The sequence below is a fragment of the Amia ocellicauda genome, chromosome 14, assembly GCF_036373705.1.
Source record: "Amia ocellicauda isolate fAmiCal2 chromosome 14, fAmiCal2.hap1, whole genome shotgun sequence".
Classification (NCBI taxonomy): domain Eukaryota; kingdom Metazoa; phylum Chordata; class Actinopteri; order Amiiformes; family Amiidae; genus Amia; species Amia ocellicauda.
The window spans coordinates 23,765,303-23,783,502 of NC_089863.1; the positions used below are offsets into that span (position 1 = coordinate 23,765,303).

The window sequence follows — 18,200 nt, forward strand, 5'->3', positions numbered from 1 at the left end:
GGGTTTGGAATGTCAATAAGATTGTTTCTTTATTCAAATCATTCATGGTTTCCATCATAATTATTACAAAGAAGCAAACGACCGTTACAAAAAGTGAACACCTTCCAACGTGTGCCTGTTTCGCAGTTTAAAACATTATTGCAGTTTATTTTCAGATTTGATTTAATTTTGGATACGTTTCTCGGGCTAAATTGTTAAGACTTTAATGGGGTTTTTTTCACCGCCCCCAACACCCCAATCCCTCTTTCCCTTCATCTCTTGCAATAAGATGACCTCTGACCTCTTTTGGCAGTTTGATAGAATTCAATTGGCTCCTCCCCCCGAGTCATCCTTGCACAAGGATTGGCAGTTATCAAGAATGATCAGAGATCGTGATTGGCTAGGAGTGATTTTTACATTTGAAGAAACATGGAGGTCACTTTTCTCCCCTTCCTCCTCTCAAACCCCACCCCCACCCATTCCAGTTACAAAAATTGTAAGAAACATGATCCCCTGTAATGTCCAGAGAAGAGACCCATCAGTCATTCTCCACCAAAAATATAAATTGTGGCACACAAAAAAAACACTCACTAGCTAGCAGAAAAAAATTTGGCACCCTCACTGTAGCAGTGTCTGAGATGGACACACAACAGAGGAGTACAGGGAAGATGGAGAGAACCACCCCCCAGTCTTCCCCTCAGAGACAAGAGATGGGGGATCGGGGGAAGAGGAGGAGGAAGAAGGGGAAGAGTAAAGAACGAAAACAGGGCGAGAGACAGAGAGGAGAAAGAGGGGGCGGGTTTAATGCAGGCTGGAGAGGGAGGTTGGACAGGGAGGGGGAGGGAAGGTGAGAGACCAGGAGGAGGAGGAGGAGGAGGAGAGGAGGAGGAAGGAGTGGTGTTGCCACAGCCAGGCGGTTCCCCCCACGGGGAGCGGCGCAGACCTAGAAGCTGTTGAGGTCCTGCAGGGTCTGGTCCAGCGTGGCGTGGATCTTGACATTCTCCTCCTTGGCCACGGCCAGTCTCTCTGCAGGGAGACAAGCACAGCGCCGTTAGATCCGGCCGTCTGTCACCACCTTTCCTCAACGTTTTCCATCTCATTTTGTATTATTTCATCTCCTTTTACTGTCACAGGAGGGACAAGACTAAATAGGTTCACGTTGCCAACACAAGTTACCCATAGAGGCAGGTCTAATTTGGTTTTGAGACCAAATAGTGTTGGATCAAACCGTAAAGTGGGAAATGTTTCAGCTAAACAGAGGACACAGATCTTCACGAGGATTGCGGCCAGTTATACTGTACCGTGTGAAGCAAAGACCGACCACACAAGGACATCAACAGCTGATGATCATCTCGGATCAAATCAGCAAACAAAGTGAAACTCCTGCTGCACTCGTGTTAAAACACCAGAGCACCTTGACAAGAACATACAACCAGTTTCTGAAGAGAAAAGGCAGATAACGTGACCTGCACACACACACACACCCCTAACGTTAACATGTTGACAAATACAAACTGACTGCTTCCTATTTTAACTGAGCTAAATCATTATTCTGACGTGTTACAGTTGATGCGATTTCAGACTCCAAGCATCACAATGTCGACGTGTAAGGACTCAAGTTTCAGTTTAATGTTTAAAGCTGTCATGTACAGTAATGTCATCTAAAAGGAATGTGTATGCATTTATAGTTCATGTAATTGTATGCATTTTAAATCAGATCTGATTCTATTTCATTTTCATATTGATTGGTCATGAGGAACATGTTCGTATTGTCATTCACAGTGTTACATGTTCATTCGAGACCTGGGGATTGTAGAAAAGCTTAAGCAGCCGTCATTGTCTCAGTTGATGCCTTTTAATTGTTAATTTCATTAAACAAAACACATTTTTTCTGATCTTACGGTCAAAGAATTCCAAAGAAAACACCTTTTTAAATCGCAGAATTTTTGAACAATTTGCACAGATTTGTGGGGGGACGAGACGGAGAGACAGGAGGCCGTGCTGCAACCTCTTATTGGCACTGAATGTACCGTAATGAGGGTGTAAAAATATTTAAATTAAATTATCAAATCCTTTAACTCAACGCACAGAGTTATCCCAGTGCTGGACTGAAGCTGGTTTGGGCTCAGTGAATGTTATGATGATCTGGTGGAGAACATCTAAGCTAGACTGTCATGCAGACCAGGAAATAATAATAATAAAAGTAAAAGCACAAGCACAGAGATAAGAGCCCCCCCCCCACTCATGTCTTTACAGGCGCAGCAATCAGTCATGTCTCACTGAACTCTTGCTGTAAGGTGGGGCAACTGCTCTGTAATCAGCATTCACAGCATTTCTGACTGGGTGCGTCCTTCCTTCCTCCCTCTCTCTCTCTCTCTCGCATACTTTACCCTGAACCTGTCTGATCTTGCCAGGCCCCGCCCACATTGCATCACAATGCCCCACCCCAGTGGAGCCCTGTGACTGGTGCCCGCTGCGCCACGGTGCTCCAATCCCCTTCGCTATACCCGAATATAGAGATCCTGAGATCTGTGCGTTACGATGACATAATTGTCCTTAAATATGTAACTTTAGGGCGACGTCATTTTGGCTTGGGGCAGCGTGTGCTATAGTGTGTGTGTCACCCAGGTAATAAACAGCTTCGAGTCCATGAACTGTGCGTTTTAACGGTTTACGGTGTTTGATGGCATGAACAATGTGTGTCAATTGTGTCTCTCTTAACTGGATGTTTGAAAAATGCATGATCAGACTGGTGTGAAAACTAACAAGTCCAGACTTGGGCACAACTGACATTCCTCTCCCCCCTCCCCCAATGCATGCGTGTGTATGCGTGTAAAAACAGTAAGCGACTCCCGACGTTGCCCAACTCTGAGTTGGCCCATGCTGCGATCGCAACCTTACGTCTCTAGGACTTCCTTTAATCCTCTCCACCTCCCCCTCTCTTCTTCACAGACCCGCGCTCTCCCTTCAGTCACTGCAATATCTCCCTCCCACTGTATGCAAGTATACATGTATGTAAGTATGTATGTTTAGATTACATTTGTGTACAGTTCATCCAGTTTGCCCAGACTGATTCAGACTGAGAAACCACGTCCGCTATCCATATCAGTTACTCAAAAACATCAGGACGCCCCTCATTACAGACTGACCAATTTTCATAAAACCCCTACATCCGAGCCCCCATTAAATTCACATTATTCTTCGGCCGTCACTCGCGGTCCGATTCCAGGGCGTTCGTGCATCGCCTGCTCTCCCGCCTCCTGGAACATCTACAAGGTTTGTTTTAAAGGTGCAGCTCTTATTGCGGTGAGGTGCTTTGGGATGACTGGGACGGATCTCCACCCCGATTATGACCTACCATCGTCACAAGCTCTTTTTTAGACACCCAGTGCTGAATCTGGCCAAGAGCGAAGCTTCATGGGACTTTCTGTTTGGAGGGTGGGGACCTACACTCGTTTCCTCCAGGTGGGAGTTTGTTTTGGGTTTATTTCTTCACCAGTGGCTTTCCCTGTCTTCTGTGCAAGTGCACCACCACACAGTGGCGCCCCCTATTGGGCTGGTTGGGTTTAGGGGGTCAATGCACCCGCTGGGGCACCAAGGCACAGTTAGGCTGTAGTGTGGAGAAACTGTGGGTCTCATAGGACTTGAACCCCTTCGCTGTGGCAGTTGTGCATGTGTAACTTAACAGATGGTTTCGATGATCTTTCTATGACTACAGAAGTGCATCATGGGACTTTCCCACAGTGGCCAGTAGCTGTAATTACACTAATAAGGATGAGAGTGGCATATCTGGTGCTCTTACTGGTGCAGAGGACCCCAAATGGCAAAGACGGTGCAGCCCGGCTCAGCACAGACTATCACAGTACTTCAAGCGTCCCACCTCCTGTCACTCGGACCGCGACCGGACCAGAACCCGTCAAATCACCACTCCGCAATAGGGAGGGGGAAAATAACACCAACACCATTCCAATGCATTACAGTGATGAAAAAACCACCAGAGAAACCATGATGCAGCCGCCAAATCCATGCCCCAAGACTAGTCACATGACCACACACGCCAATAAACCAGACAGAAACATCAATGCACTGATTTTTTTTTTTTTTCTTTTTCTTTTGAAAGAGGGGGGAGGGTGATGTATGCCTTCAATATTATGCGTCTGTGTGTTTTTTTTTTTTTTTTTTTTTTTTTTACTCAGAAACACTGTCAGCCACAGGACAGAGCTCTTAAAACAGTGACAGCAGGAGAGGGTACAGAGACAGGAAGTGGAGTACAGAGACGGGAAGTGGAGTACAGTACAGCACAGCACACCAGAGGAAGCGATTGCTGATGCACAAGAAAAGAAACAAGGAAGGGAGGAGGGGGAGGAGAGGAGGAGAAACAGACATGGTCGACAGAGGCAGAAAAGAGATGACTGGTGTTTCCCTGAACCGAAGGGCGGAACTGCCCAGGTGGCACGATTGTTTCGCGGGGGAGGGCTTTTGGGGACGGACCCTTTATCTGTTTGAAAACAAGAAGGTAGTCATTGACTTATTTGAAGCGTGGCAGCCTCCAGGGTGTTAACGCCACACGAGACATGCATAACCATACAAACTACTGCGTTACACGTGGCTTACAATCGGCTCAGATGTAACACACACTCAGACCGGTCACTTTAGTCAGGCAGGGTTAGTGAGGGAAACCATTCCTTTGCACCCGGTTATTTACAATTCTAGAAAAATGCCATTTGCAAAATGGCCAGGAACAAAAAAGCACAAAAAACTCGATAGCTGGAAATATAACAGGGAAACTAAGCTATAGAAAGCATGGAGAACAAAATAACTCCGCTGTGATGCTTCAACTTCCTGTCGGCGAGTCTGTGTCACTGTGGTTGCCGAAACTGTCAGTTATTTTGGAGAAGAGCTTTGTCGTCTTAGGGGAAGTTTGTGGTGAGATACGATTTTCCTCGTTTCAAGGACATCCTGAGAGAGTGAGGGAGGGTGCGTTTGCATGCATTTGCACACAGTTTTCATGTGTGTGTTGCAGCTGTGCGTTTGTGCCTCTGCTCGCTTTTGTGCGTTTGTGTGTGTGTGTGTGTGTGTGTGTGTGTGTTGTGTGTGCGTATTCCGTCATCGGTGTGATGCTACAGTGACAGTTGGTCCCTCCTGCACAACATAACATGGCTGCAACTCCTGCCAGTGCCCTGCAGTTGTTGTTTTTTTGAAGAAGTAGTATTGCACAGAGAGAAGTAACACGCAGTAACGTGTGTGTGTGTGTGTGTGTTTGTTCCTCGGGTCAGTCTAGTTAGTCAAGACACTGACGCACACGCACACACATGCAGACTCTATATTTACATGGAGGTCATGTCATTCAGAGCATGATCCAACTCCTCACTAATGGCCTTGTACTTCAGTTTCTGGGCATAGAGCTCATCTGGGGAGCAGAGAGAGAAAGAGTAAGAGGGAGGAAGATATTCAGACTACACAAAGATGGAGGGAGGGAGGAAGGAAGAGAGAGAGAAGGAGGGAACAGGCCTACCTTCCAAATCATCGATGGACTTCTCCAGCTTGGCCACTGACCTCTCCGCAAACTCGGCTCTGGTCTCAGCCTGCCAGGACAAAGGACAACAGCACCATTAGCCACCAGGGTCCCTGACTGGACTGGACGGACAACAATGCAGCACAAAAACAATAAAATGTGAAAATGTGAGCCCGTACCTCCTTGAGCTTGTCGGTCAGGATCTTGATCTCTTCCTCATACTTGTCTTCCTTCTGGGAATACTGCAGAGGAGAGAGAAAATCAGAGATTCAGTCGTCTGCAAATGTCGACAGAAGAAACCCCACCCGAACCCTGGACTGGGAAGGGGAGAGAGAGAAGTGGAGGGTGTGCTAAGAGGAAGGAGGGGAGAAAGACAGACAGGTTTTCCCCTTCCCAATCCCAAACCAGTCAGAACAGGTTTGCAGGTAAGGAAATTCAGCGCCGACAAATTAGACCCCTGTCTCCCCTCTCCCCTCTCCAGGCCTGCAGACTCAAAAAGTCAGAGAGGAAAAACAAACTTAAAAAGTCTCCCACTTGCTTTTACACACAATGCAACACACACACACACACAAACAAACACGTGAAGATTCAGGCCTGGCTCCGAACACACAGCTGCACTCAAAGCCCAATTGTAAACCGTTTCTGGCCCCGGGCAAGACTGAGTTCCAGCTGAGTTTCTGCTTTTAAAAGGAGTCAAGAGACACGAATTAGGAAGATCGGGTCGTTGCGAGGGAAGCGGACAACACCTTTACCAGCTTGACACGCAGATAAACAATAGACGCGCACTAAAATGGGGAAACCTTTAAAAAAGAAAAAGGGAAAACAAAACAAAAAAAGTTGGCCCACGCTTTGCTGGTTCAGAGCCCCACCCAGCCTGTACAGCTGCAAAGTACGCGAGCAACACCCTGCCAGAGACTGTGCTGTCCCAACCCGACTCAGATCACTGTCAGAAAGGGAATGAGGGAGAGAGACGGAGGAAAAGAGGCCAGGGAGGGGGAGGGAGAGAGAGAGAATGTTCTCTCTTATAAATGTATAAGTGTCACTTCTGTTGGAAGTGAGGAGAGAAATTCAGAATCTATTTTTGGGGTCTGGCTCTTCCTCCCCCCCCCCCACCGAAGTTCCATTTCCCCATCCCCGGGTTTGGTGGAAATTCTCTTTCACATTTCTGCTTTTTTTTCCTTCTCTTTGTCCTTTGTTTTGTTAGCTCCATGGTAACGAGATAAACCCAGAAAGGGACCCAACTTCCTAGTTTCTGGGACAAACCGCTTCACACTTATGGCCAGATTGGTCTGTTTTTTGGGTAAGTCAGTCGGAATAATTTTCACTGCAAACTTAAGCCGTTTCAGTGCTGGAGTGGGACCGATTTTGCTGGGAGGTTAGCCTCTGATGACATCACTTACAGAGCTTAAAAATAGGAGAGAGACACGGAGAGAGACACGGAGAGAGACACGGAGAGAGACACGGAGAGAGACACGGAGAGAGACACGGAGAGAGACACGGAGAGAGACGAGTTTTTGCTAGATGCAAAGTTTTCACGGGCATAAAAATAAACATGCAACATCATGACACACACACAGACACGCTGGTCATACAAACACACCACACGAGTAAAAAGCTACACGTGACACATGGAGTTTCCAGTATTCCCAGTATCAGTTTAGTCCTGCGGCACAGAGAGTAGAGAGGGTGCCGTACCTGCTACACGCGGCATGCCAGACAAACACAGAGGACCCTGAGAACAGGGACGGGGTCCCAATTAGACCTAATTAAGGGGGCGATTCGATGCGGAGACCCCACATGACAAAAAGTGTCACATTAAAATAAACATAATTCAACGCCCCCCCACCCCCCCACACTGCAGACAGGCATGCAGATAGCAGGACAAGTCTCTCCTACCTTCTCTGCCTGCGCCTCCAGGGACTTAAGGTTATTAGTGACATTTTTCAGTTCTTCCTCCAGTTCCGCACATTTGCTGCATTTTGGTTTTTTTTTTTGGTGTGTTTTGTTTTGGTGGTTTTGCGAGGGAACAGATAAGAGAAGACAGCAGTGTAGAGAGGGAGGGGAGGGGAGGGGAGGGGAGGGGAAGGGAGGAGAGGAGAGGCATCAGAGAATAGTCTCATTCAAGAGAAGATGAGAGATATCCAATGAGATTAGGAATAAAATCAGAGTAAACAGAAGGCCAGTGAGGTAAAGATGGATTCAAATGCTTTTAAATGTATTAAGGAATGTAGGCAGAATTGAGGTTGCATCCTGTGTAGGGAAACTTGAGATTGTGTATTTTTCTACTCTGTCTCATTCTGAACGTCTGTGGCAAAGATCGACACCGATGGTCACTTCAGTCCTAAAGAACCTGGATACATTTGTGGGGGATGATTGAACCAGAGATTGAAGTATTAATAAGATGGATTTCAATTGGACAGCCCACAGGAGGGAGGAGTTAACTCATGCAAGGGACACGAATGGGAGAGAGGGAGCAGAGAGGGTGGAGACCGCAGCTGCACGAACTGAGAAAAGGCGCTATATAACTTTACACACACGAGTGAAAAGACGCTATATATTTTTTTGTGGACCGGTGCATTTAGGGGCACAAGACACCCTGGGCAGGAATAGAAAAAAAGAAACTGCAGGCAGGAAAACGGGAGGAAGAGGAATGGAATTTGGTGGTTAGAAAGGAGAACACCGGCGCCGAGGATTCCGGTCATTTCTCTTTCCCCGGACCCAACCGAACACCAAAATAACACATTAAAATTAAAAATGATGATAAAAAAAAAAAAAAAAACCGAGAGTGTACGACAGCCTGCAGTCATATCTGGGTGGAGGAAATTAAAGTAGAAAGTAAACAAGAAAACAAAAACAAAACTTTGGGGCTCTGTCAAACAGCAGAGAAGAACTGGCAGGGAGGGCGGTACCTTTTCTTCGGACACCTGCAGCGACTTCAGAGATTGGTCGAAGCCTCGCAGCTGCTCCTCCAGGGCCCTGGCCTTGCTGTTAGTCGGTCACAGCGGGCCGAGCGCGTGCAGAGAGGGGGAGGGGGGGGATCATGGATGACACACACCAAGGCATGCACAGGCAGCGGGCACAGACAGGGTGGGGGAGAGAGAGGCGGACACCGTTATAATGGAGGAGGGGGCTCGGATGGGAGGCGGTGCCCCCTTCAGGACACACAGGGATGTTAATAATGGTGATGGTGATTAATAATGAACTCACTCAGCAGATGCTTTAATCACAGGTGAGATGCAGAGAGCGGCCAGTGACTGACTATAGGGCTGCACTGACTGGAATGAGTCACTGGGCTGGATACTGTGCTAGTGTGTAGTGAGGGGTTATGTGGGTGTGTAGTATGAGTATACTGAGGGTGTATGGGTGTGTAGGGAGTGTGTGTGTGTGTGTGTGTGTGTGTGTGTGTGTGTGAGAAGTGTGTAGTGAGGCTGTATGTGGGTGTGTAGTGAGGGTGTAGGAGTGTGTAGTGAGAGTTTATGGGGGTGTGTGTGTGTGTGTGTGTGTGAAGTGTGTAGTGAGTGGGTATGTGGGTGTAGGGGTGTGTAGATAGTGTAGTGTGAGTTTGAAGTGTGTAGGGGTATGAAGTGTGTAGTGAGGGTGTAGGTGTGTGTAGAAAGTGTAGTGAGTGTAGGTGCGTGACATATGTAGCTGTGTGTGCATGAAGTGTGTAGTGAGTGTAGGTGTGTGAAGTGTGTAGTTTGTGCGCTGCATCATGGTGTGACTCACGATTCTGCAAGCTCAGCTCTCTCCTCTGTGCGCTCGAGGTCTCCCTCAATGATCACCAGCTTACGAGCCACCTGCACAGACACACAGACAGGGGTCAACGAGCGACACAGCGCAGTGCGTCAGAGCGCACAATGTCTCTGCGGCTACAGCGCGACAGTACGGGTGCCAGGCCTCACCTCCTCGTACTTGCGGTCGGCCTCCTCGGCGATGTGTTTGGCCTCCTTCAGCTGGATTTCCTGTAGCTCCATCTTCTCCTCGTCCTTCAGGGCTCTGTTCTCAATCACCTTCATTCCTCTGAGGGAGGAGGGATCAAAGGGTTAACACTCCTTGCTTTATGCAGAGCGGCGTGTAAAGCAAACCACACGGACCCCCACCCCCCCCATGGGCCTCAGCGCTCACCTCTCGCTCTCGTCCGCTGCCTTCTCAGCCTCCTCCAGCTTCTGCAGCGCTGTGGCCAGCCGCTCCTGGGCCCGGTCCAGCTCCTCCTCTACTAGCTGGATGCGGCGGTTCAGAGACGCCACCTCGGCCTCCGCCTAGGGCACAGAGACAAGGGGACACGGTTACATTTGCACACGCTGGAGCCGGCAGATGCCACGGCATGAGAGCAAGGGTGGCAGGCACAGACGGGAAGTTGGCACCAGCACACACAGTCACAGCCTGGCTCTACCACACACAGCCACACACAGCCACACACAGCCACACACAGCCACACACAGCCACACACAGCCACACACAGCCACACACAGCCACACACAGCCACACACAGCCACAGCCTGGCTCTCCCTCAATGCATCCGTCTCTCTCCATCCCTATTCCCCACCCTCCTCCTATGTCTGTCTCTGTCTGTTGCTCTCCACCTCCTTCCTATCACTGTCACCACCCCTCTGTCCTGAAAAGCACTTTTCTCACCCCTCTCCATCACTACCGCCCATCTCTTCTAAAACATTCTACTATCTACCCTCCTCCGTTTCATCTTTGCCCACCTACACCCCCCTCCACTCACTTCTCCTCCACACTCTGTCGCTCCATCACAATCACTTTCACACTCACTCTCTTCTCTCACACTCCTCGAGCGAAGACACGTGGGCGCACACTTTCTTTTTCACCGTGCGCGAGCAAAGCGTGTGTGTGTGTGTGTGCCACCTTCTTATCTGCCCTATCTCTGGTTCCTTATTTTGAAAGGACGGCAAGCGTTTAGCGCTGTCATTTCCTCAACAGGCCAAATCATTCAGAGAAAGAATATAAATAAAAAAGTTAAACCACACACCCAACTGATACCCTCACATCCTGCCTCAGTAGGGTAATCGCACTGCTACACGCTGATCAAAAATACATACAGTCCAAAAGTTAAGACAGCGCCAAAGCATTCCTATCGCGGCCACAAAAACCACACCGTACACTGGATCACATCCCAGAATATGCCCAAGATATTTTATTCTTCCCTAGTTCTTTTAATTAACACTTGTGGATGCTCTGCAGATTTGGACTCCAAATTGAACTCGTGTTAATTAAGATCAGTACCAGGGTGCAGTAGTTTTGATGCAGCCCTCAGAAAAGTGCTTAATTGACATGTCAAATTTTCTAGTGGCTAACTAAAATGGACATCTGTAACCTGAAGAAAGGGGATCTCCCACTTTTTGTTCATGATGTCATAAGGCGACAGAGATCCCCACACTGCACTGGATTTATCCAACTAATTTATTTAATTCAGCTTTTGACAGGATTCTACAGGCATCACACGCTGGCAGTCGCTCTCTCTCTCTCTCACACACACGGCCGTGTCATTTTGCCCGAATCCCAGTGATATCACTACATGGACTGTACACAATGGAAAACTCTCCTTCCCTTCCTCTCTCTGTTCCGGTTTTTGCTGTGGCCTCATGCTTCATTAGATAATTAGACCAATTATTTAACTACAACGAAACAAAACATATAAAAGCACTGGGTCAGAATGGTGTTTTCTTTCCCCCTAAGCAAACGGGTCAGTTGCTAAAGCCTACGGTCATTAGAGAGCCATGTGGTCAACCAGCCGCTTTCATAGGTCTGAGGTACCGCTGCCAAGCACACCCCCCACCGTGTCTACACCCACTGCCCCCAAAGCCCTTAATGAGGGCCGTTAGGGGCTTAATTGGATAGTTTAAGCTACTGACGTTTCAGGAAGGCCTGCTACCTCGGCACCCTGCGAGGGCACAGCTGCACACGCCAGCGCTGAAGCACAGCATCTGGGAGGGACTGATCGGCTGCACTGCCTCACTGGGGACACAGTCCAGTCCAGTAGGGTCTCTAGCCCTGGTCCTGCAGAGACACAGTCCAGTCCAGTCCAGCAGGGTCTCTGCCCTGCTCCTGCAGAGACACAGTCCAGTCCAGTAGGGTCTCAGCCCCAGTCCTGGCAAGCCGGGAGAGGAGTGCCACAGCTCAAACCCAGTGACGCAGGGCAGAAGGACCAGCGGGGGGAAGAGTCTGTGTCTGTGTCTCTGCACAGCTGGGTGACATGCAGGGAGGGTATGATATCTAATACATTTTGCACAGGGGATGCAAACAGAAAACGCACAGAATGAACAAGAAGGAGAGCATGCATTCTTCTCTCAGCCATTGAGGTGGTAGTTCAGAACGTCAACCATTTGTTGTTTATTACTACAGAACCGCTATGAACAGACCTTAGGTGTACAAAACACAAGTGGGCCATTATTCTTCACACACAAACACCCCCACCCCACCCCACCCCACCCCACCAACCAACCTGTTCCTCATTCAATGAGAGATGGAGAAATTCACAGAAGCATGTACCACAACATGCAAATCAGCGCCCGCCACAGCTGGTCGGAGCTCCCCATGAACAGGGCGACTGTGTGGTAGACACTGATCAGTCTTTCTACACTCGCACAATATATAAATGTGCAGTAGAGAAACTGATAAATAACCTGGTAGAGAGGCTGGATAATGGGGGAAAAAAAACACAGGGACCCGCACTGCAGCCCCAAACACGCCGAGGACAGATTCTGACACAGCAGACACATGTAGAAGACTGCGCACTGCATAACTCCATGTGTGTCTGTGCACGCTCCCCGAAAATCAGCCAGATAGAGGTGTCGAAAGACTAAAACATGTAAAGCCAACTTTTATATACACACACACCAGGCTACAGGTCCTGGATGTGCCTGCTACGCTGCTAGGTCTCCAAATCTGTACCGCTGCCAAGACAGACATCAAGGGGAATTCTGCTTTCTAAAATGAGCACATAACGAAACTGGCGGGTTTGTCTTGGGCTTGGTCTCTCTCTCTCGGGTAACTCGCTGGTGCAGGACTGAGGAGGAATCCGTACGGGCGTTGGTACGCACCACGGCACACCAAACCATCCCAAAAACTGCCTAATACGGCAAGGGGAGCGGGGGAAGGTGCCACGGGGGGGTCCCTGTAAAAGTGAACTCTGGTTTAACTCAATGCCCATTAGAGCGTGTTCTAGAAACTGTACCAGCGCCTTGTAAGGGTGCCAGTTCAGACCAACCAAGTGACGCGCACCCAAAGGCAGCAGCTACACAAACGGAACGAGAAAAACGTGGGCGGACTCCTTAACAAATCATTTCTCTTGGGCGTGGGGGGTGGTGGAAGTGTCGAATAGTGGTTGCCATCTCTCATATACATATACATCCACTGACACCACCAGTAGCTACATCTACTAAGGCTACAATTTGCAGTGGGCTATTCTTGTGAAAGAGCACATGGTGTATAGTATCAGACAGGATCTACTATCAGTTCAGTGAAACTAACCTTTACACCCAGTAGTTAGCCATGCAACTACACATCTAGGGCTACAGTTTGCAGATGGGTGATGACTGAAACAGACCCCACAGCAGTATCAGTTAGGATCTACTCAGACCCATTTTGCTCACAAACTGCCCGGGGCTCAGGCACTCCCCAGCACCCCCATCTCTGATCTCATTACTTCCTGGCACCAACCGGCCTGTGCAGTAAACCGCACAGAAAGCAGCAGCAGCAGCACTGCAGTGTAATCATTAACTCGCAAAACCCCGGAGAAGGACAAACTAGTGCATCAACTACAACACATTAAATCTCAAAAGCCCCCCCCCAATAAAAGGCTCCTCCAGCGTCTTAAAGCGCCACCACTCCTTTTCTTTGGAGTTCAAAACTTCACCCGGGACTAGTTTAACACACCCATGTGAGTCGGCCCCACCGCGGATGCAGCACGTCGCCGCTGCACCCGGTTCCCCCCCCCCCCCAAAAAAAAAATGAAAGCATTAACCCTCCCACTCCCTCATCCGAGGCCCCTCTTCCACCGGCTCGTCCCAGGACCCCCCCACCCCACACACCCAGGCTGGTTACCTGCTCCCGGGCTCGCTTCTCCTCCTCCACCTGCCGCTGCAGCCCCTCGGCCCGCTCCTCCGCCTCGTCCGCCTGCTGCTGCAAAACTTTGATCTTGCGCTTCACGGCCTCGATGCTGTTCACCCCGGCCATGTCTGCGTGTGTGTGTGGGGTGGGGAGGGAGATGTGTGGGGGTCTCTCGGTGAAGCCGCGTAATGGGAGGGGGGGTTAAAGTGTCTCTCGCGTGGATCAGCCGCTCTTGTAGGGGGGGGTGAAGACAGATATGAAAAACTAGCCCTGAAATAACCGTATTTAAATCACTACTGTGGTGCAATAGGTCCCGCCCGAACAAAAACAGCCCAAAGTAAGTCCAGGTCGCGCCGATCTCTACACAAGGCCCCCCCGCCGGCTCTCCCGACAACCTCGCTACCGATCCGGGTCTGATCCAGTCGCCGGCTCGCTCGCTGCTCGGATCTCCGTGGGTCGCAGAAGGCGGTTGCAGTGTGAGTGTCGCCCCCCCTTGAGCCCGAATCGCTTGCTCGCTCAGGCGCTCCCTACTTCCTGCTTCGCCGCCACTTCCGGCTTGCTCCGCCCCTGGCCCGCTCGGGAAGTGACGTACTTCCGCCCCGCCCCTCCGCCTCGCCACCACACGCCCGGCTGACGTCACCGCGGGCAGGTATGCAGGTGCGCGTTTCCAGTCAATCACACTCGCCTGCAGAGACGGGCAGCTGGAGCTCAGCCCTGCGAAAACGCCATCCATCCAGCGGGTTCTGGCTTTGAATCTAGCTTTGCCTCTTTTATATGCACCATCCCAGTGCCAGGCTGGGAGATTAGTGCCATGCTTTACTGCAGCACTAACCTAACCTGGGTAAAGTTGCAGTAAAGTGCAGTAAAGTGTCGTGACAGCATTACCAAGACACGGGTCACCTTTCTGGACTGGCAACAGTTGGCATCAAACTGCATTCATTTGCCCCCGTGGCATCTTCCCGCCAGGCCAGTTTGTAAACCGTGTGGCATCTTGGCCTACAGCAAAGCGGAACACGATCTGGGACAGGTGGGGTTTCTAAAACCAGAGGGACGTGACAGATCTTTGTATTGCCCCTTCGCAGGGTAGCCACAGATTGATCAATCTCAGACAACAAGAATAAACAAATAGGTATACCACAAACGATTAATAAAATATAAGCACGGAGGAGATAAAAACTCCTGTAAGATGGCAGATTTTTATAGGAGAAAATAAATGCCCGGGGGTCCGCAGTTTTAGACCCAGGCCTAATGGTTGCCTCCCCTCAAGGCAGTGTAGATCAGAAGATCAGAAAGCTCTCAAATCTTCCCTCTGGAGAGAATGACTAGGGGGTGGCAGTCTTTATTTCTACACTTTTTATTCTACAGTTTTTCATTCTGATATGGTTATCCCCTTAACCTGTTATTCAAAAGGTGACGCGCAGAGAGTTTGTCTGCTACTGAGGCTGTTTTGATTTGATCTCCTGCCCCATGTTCTCTCTTTGAAAATAACTCCTGCAGGCTGGCCGCCAGATGTCAGCACAACTTTAGAAGTTGTTCCTTGTGCGCTTGCCGAGTTTGCCGCCAGAGGGCGCTCCTCGTCAGCGCTGTGCATTCGCGAACTCAGAACCCGAGTTTCTACCGCTCCTTCTGTCACCAAGTTCTGCTTCATCTCGTATCCCTCACATCCATGCTGATGATTATTTCTGTCTTAATGACTCTAATCCCGTGTCTTCAGCTTTGCTCATCAGTCATTTCAGTGACGCCCTAATTACGAAAACCAGACAGACGGACTGATTCACAGGCTGACTGACTGACTGACACACTGACTGACTGACTGACTGATAGACACAGTGACTGACTGACTGACACACTGACTAACTGACTGACTGACACACTGATTGACTGACTGACACACTGACTGACTGAATGACACACTGACTGACACACTGACTGACTGACACACGACTGACATACTGACTGAGTGAGCCACTGCCTTTTTCTCCTTGAAAATAAATTTGAAGTTTTGGGATTTTCAGTTCCAAAAAGCCAGAGTTGAGTGGAGGGGGAAGCTGGGAGAGTGGGGGGGCTGCTACAGCTATGGGACGTCTGGCCTGTGAGCCCAGCTGCTGGTAACTGCAGAGGGCCGCGATAGCGTCGTGAGACGGGGGGGACGGAGAGCCAGGCATTTCTCACAGGCCTGGCGGCAGTGCCCAGGTGGCCAGCTGAGAGCTGTGTGTTAATACTGGAGGGATGCTGTCATAGTTTCCCCCCTGAGAATGGAACAGAGGGGGGATCTCAGTGCTATTTATATAACCCCCACCCCCAGAGAACTGGAGGAGTCACCGGGATGTTTTGGGTAGAGGGCTGGAGGGGCCGGTGTTATATAGTGTAGCGAGAGTTGTGTGTTGTGTAGCAGGGTTGTGAGTGGGTGCGTTGGGACTCACATCGGCAGCTTTCTTCTCCGCCAGCTCCAGCTTCTCCTGCGCGTCCTTCAGCGCCTCGGAGTATTTGTCCAACTCGTCCTCTGTCCCCTTCAGCTTCTTCTGCATGGCCAGCAGCTCATCCTCCAACTACACACACATACACACACACAAAGGGGACAGAGACACACACAAAGGAGACAAATATACATACACAGGGGACAGATACACACACACAAGGGACAGAGATACACACACACACAGGGGACAGGAGACGGGACAGAGACACATACACACACAGGAGACAAACACACACACGCAGGAGACAGATGCACAGACGCGCGCACACACACACACACACGGGACAGGAGACAAGGGATAGAGGCACACGCAGACACAGGAGGACACAGACAGGGACAGAGACAGAAAGACACATGGGGGAAGAGAGGGGGACAGAGGGATGAAAGATACAGAGACAGAAGAGAGTGAGAACTATGTGACGCTCAGGTTTCAGCCCAGTCTCAGCTACCAGCCTTCGATCTCGTTTTCACCTTTCTTGGCGATTAACTCACACACTAATACACCTCCCTCCCTGCCCCCCCACCACTCTCCCTGTCCCCCCTATCTCCTTTCCCTTCTCCCATCCCCCCTTTCCCCTTCTTTCTCTCTCTCTTCGTCTTTTCCATCCCCCTTCCCCTCTCCACCTTTCTCTCCCTCTCCCTTTCCACCTCTCTCTCTATCTCCCTCTCCCTCTCCACCACTTTCCCTCTCTCCCTCTCTCTTCCTCTACACCTCTCTCTCCCTCTCCCCCTCAATTCAATTCAATTCAAAGTGACGTAAATTAAGACTCTAACATATATTTACAGTAATTTTGACATACAATGTCTCTCCCCTTTCTACCCACTCTGTCCCCCGTCTCCTCACTCCATCTCTCTCCCTCCTTCCCTCTCTCTGACCTGTTTGCTCCGCTCCTCGGCTGCTTTCTTGTCCGCCTCGGCCTGCTCGGCCCGGTCCAAGGCGTTCTCCTTGTCCAGCTTCAGCATCTGCATCTTCTTCTTTATGGCCTCCATCTTGGCGAAGGAACGGTGGCGTTTGGGGTGAAACAGAAACACAGACACTCAGGAGAGAGAGAGAGAGAGAGAGAGAGAGAGAGACAGACAGAGGGAGACGGCACCTGACGCTGAGGACCCGTAGAGTGAAGGTTGACGGGAGAGAGAGGAGAGACGGAGGGAGAGAGCGAGAGTCAGCCCCAACACTTGGGTTATTCTCTCTTTTTTTAATGTGCTTTTTATACCTCCTCCCTGGTCCCGCCCCCCCATACCATTCTGTATCCCTGTCCCCGGTTTCCCACCCTTTCTCCCTCCCTCCCTACAACTCTCATGTTTCCTCCCTCTCTCTCTGTCCTTCAGTTCCTTTGCTCCTCATTCTCTTTGTCTCTCCCCCTCTTTGCTTCCCATCTTCCCCCTCTCACCCCACCACCTGCCCCATTTCTCCCATCTTTCCCCCTCTCTCCCCCCCTCTCCCCCTCCCTCTCTTTCCCTTTCTCTCCTTCTCCCCATATATCTCACCTCTCTCTCCCTGTCTCTCTCCCTCTTTCTCCGCCTCTCTCTCCCCCTCTCTCCTTCTTTCTCCCCCTCTCTCCCTCTCCCTCTCCCCCCCCTCTCTCTCACAGCTCTTCAGTTAAACACACTCTGGAGACACTCTGACACACCTCCACCTTTAAGCCACACAATAATAATTGACACCTGTAATGTCATCTATAGGGACAGGGCAGTTGTGACCTCCATCATCCCCCCCAACCCCGTCCACCAAGGCTTTCCGAACACTCCCCCCCCCCCAGCTGTCTGCGCTGTGGACAACTGGAGCTCAAGGCCGTTCAGCTGCAAAAATAGAGCCCTGCACTCTCACTCTGCCCCCCCGCACCTCCTTCCTGGTCGTGCGGCTGTATTTATGGCCTGCTGAAAGACTGCAGTGAAAGTCTGACCTTTGTGTGATGATTGGGGATCCTAATGGCACACTGACACACACTGTGACACACTGACACACACGCTGACACACACTGTGACACATTGACACACACACTGACACACACTGTGACACACTGACACACACACTGACATACACTGAGACACACTGACACACACATTGTGGCACACTGACACACACTGTGACACACTGAGACACACTGACACACACACTGTGACACACTGACACACACTGACATACACTGAGAC

General features: G+C 50.1%; 1 protein-coding gene across 8 annotated transcripts; it reads right to left on the minus strand.

The window, feature by feature from the left end:
- On the minus strand, positions 1–17,190 carry LOC136767445 (tropomyosin alpha-3 chain). Of its 8 annotated transcripts, XM_066721225.1 has the most exons (10): positions 16,923–17,183; positions 15,991–16,116; positions 9,620–9,753; positions 9,397–9,514; positions 9,221–9,291; positions 8,404–8,479; positions 5,674–5,736; positions 5,495–5,564; positions 5,311–5,389; positions 4,144–4,477 (listed from the first exon to the last, which is right to left on the minus strand). In XM_066721225.1, exons 1-10 carry the CDS (start codon positions 17,034–17,036, stop codon positions 4,474–4,476), a joined length of 855 nt encoding a protein of 284 aa, XP_066577322.1. In that variant the 5' UTR covers positions 17,037–17,183; the 3' UTR covers positions 4,144–4,473. The 8 variants fall into 8 exon arrangements, with proteins under 8 accessions (XP_066577324.1, XP_066577321.1, XP_066577328.1 ...); XM_066721227.1 differs by lacking the exons at positions 4,144–4,477; positions 5,311–5,389; positions 8,404–8,479 and adding exons at positions 1–1,005; positions 7,391–7,466 and having other exon boundaries at positions 16,923–17,184; XM_066721224.1 differs by lacking the exons at positions 4,144–4,477; positions 5,311–5,389 and adding an exon at positions 1–1,005 and having other exon boundaries at positions 16,923–17,172.
- Positions 17,191–18,200: the final 1,010 nt, after the last annotated feature.